Here is a 1,685-nt window from a genome sequence, read left to right as displayed (position 1 = left end):
TAAATTGAAAGGATCTAATCACTGCAGCTGTCAGAAGTTTCAATAATACAAGCTAAGGCTAAAAATACTAAACAAAATATTGCATGCTTGAAAGTAAATATATGAAACAATGACTTTACCTGACTTTGAACACTTCCTGAATAAAAATAGCCATCTTCATTACGTCTGGCTAAAACTTCTTTACCTATTAACAATGCCCCAGCAGCAGGTGACATTTCTAATGCTTGTGCCTCATCTAATAGTTTGTCTTGCATCTTTAACCAGCCTTTAGCTGGTCGATAACGACTCCAATAAGAGGGGTGATAATAACGATAGCCTTGAACGGGAGGAAAGACATAAGGATTTATGACTGGAGAAACTAGTCTAGAGTTGAGGTAGGCACTTTCTATAGGGTCAGCAGCTAATGTGGTTGAGACATTACATTGTTTAATTTTAGAAAACAAATTGTTGTCTGTTGATTTCAGATAGTTTGAATGTTCAGCTTTGAACACGGGTGTAAGTTTTTCAATGGCGCCTTTAGTTGTAATGCTGGCTATGAAAAATGAACCATAAGTTTCTATGGCTAAATCTTCTAAAAATTCAGTTGCAGATTCATCAGCTTTTTCACCCATTAAATAAACACAATGGACTGGACGATCATTGTCCACATATCCAACGTGGTCTAAAATTTCTTCTGGATTTTGATCTGGTAGGCCGTCTGTCACCAAATATACAGCTTTACATTCTGGATCACCAAAAGCAATTAATAATGCATCCATTGTATTTGTTCCTGTCTTAGCACTCAGTTCATCAATCCATTTACTTGCCACAGCCACTGTTTCCGGGGTACATTTGACCATCTTGTCTGACCACTGAGTTATTTGGGAATTGAATTCTACGATATTAAATAAAGGAGAACCACTAGAATGTTTGACATGTTTATACAAAGCTTCTACTAATTGTTCTTTCACTACATGTAAACAGTTATACATGCTACCAGAGGTATCCACACAAAATGTCACACTCTCTTCCACAACATTGTCAAAGATCATAGGCGCTGGAACTGGTGCCTCCTCCATTTTATGTTCACTCTTTGGTTCTTCTGATGACATCATCTGAAAAAATGTTAAACCATACAAAACATTTTTTGACAAATTAAAAAATTTATCTCAAGAACAGTTAACCTAATGGAAAACTTTTTCTGCCAAAATATCCTTTAGGTTTTATAAAGAATCCATTGGAGAGCCTCACCAACAATGATGCGTCCAGAGCTGAGTAACACTTATTAATTGAATTTGGATAATGATCATATTCTTAACTACTATAAATTTACAGAAATATTGTTGTCATCTGAAACTCTTAAATGTACTCTTTGTACTTTATAGTATATAATAGTCTAAAACAATTTACTTTCTATACCTGCAGCCATTAATCGCTTTTCTTCATTATTCCAGAAAATTTGAAGCAGTCAATGTAGATTATAGGTATTATGAATTTCTTTATTAGGTCCAAGAAGATTTATAGGATAACCGTTATGATCTTCTTTGATTTAGTTCATTGCATATTAGCATCACAATTATTGTAAACATAACTTTAACCCTGTGCCAGTGCCTTATATTGAATAGTAACTGGTTACTCTTCAATCACCCTAATCTCTAAGCCAGTACAAGTATTCTTACATATGGTTATAAGTAAAATTACTGTGC

At 34.3% G+C, this 1,685-nt stretch overlaps 1 protein-coding gene across 1 annotated transcript; it reads right to left on the bottom strand.

The window, feature by feature from the left end:
• Window positions 1–539: 539 nt before the first annotated feature.
• LOTGIDRAFT_147631 (hypothetical protein) lies at window positions 540–1,031 on the bottom strand (the record flags this gene model as incomplete). Its single annotated transcript, XM_009059144.1, has 1 exon — window positions 540–1,031. A coding segment is annotated over one exon (492 nt), but the record flags the coding sequence as incomplete, so codon positions are not given.
• Between the last annotated feature and the right edge of the window lie 654 nt (window positions 1,032–1,685).

The sequence above is a fragment of the Lottia gigantea genome, assembly GCF_000327385.1.
Source record: "Lottia gigantea unplaced genomic scaffold LOTGIsca_3710, whole genome shotgun sequence".
In the NCBI taxonomy this organism is placed as follows: domain Eukaryota; kingdom Metazoa; phylum Mollusca; class Gastropoda; family Lottiidae; genus Lottia; species Lottia gigantea.
This window is presented reverse-complemented; position numbering and strand designations above follow the sequence as displayed.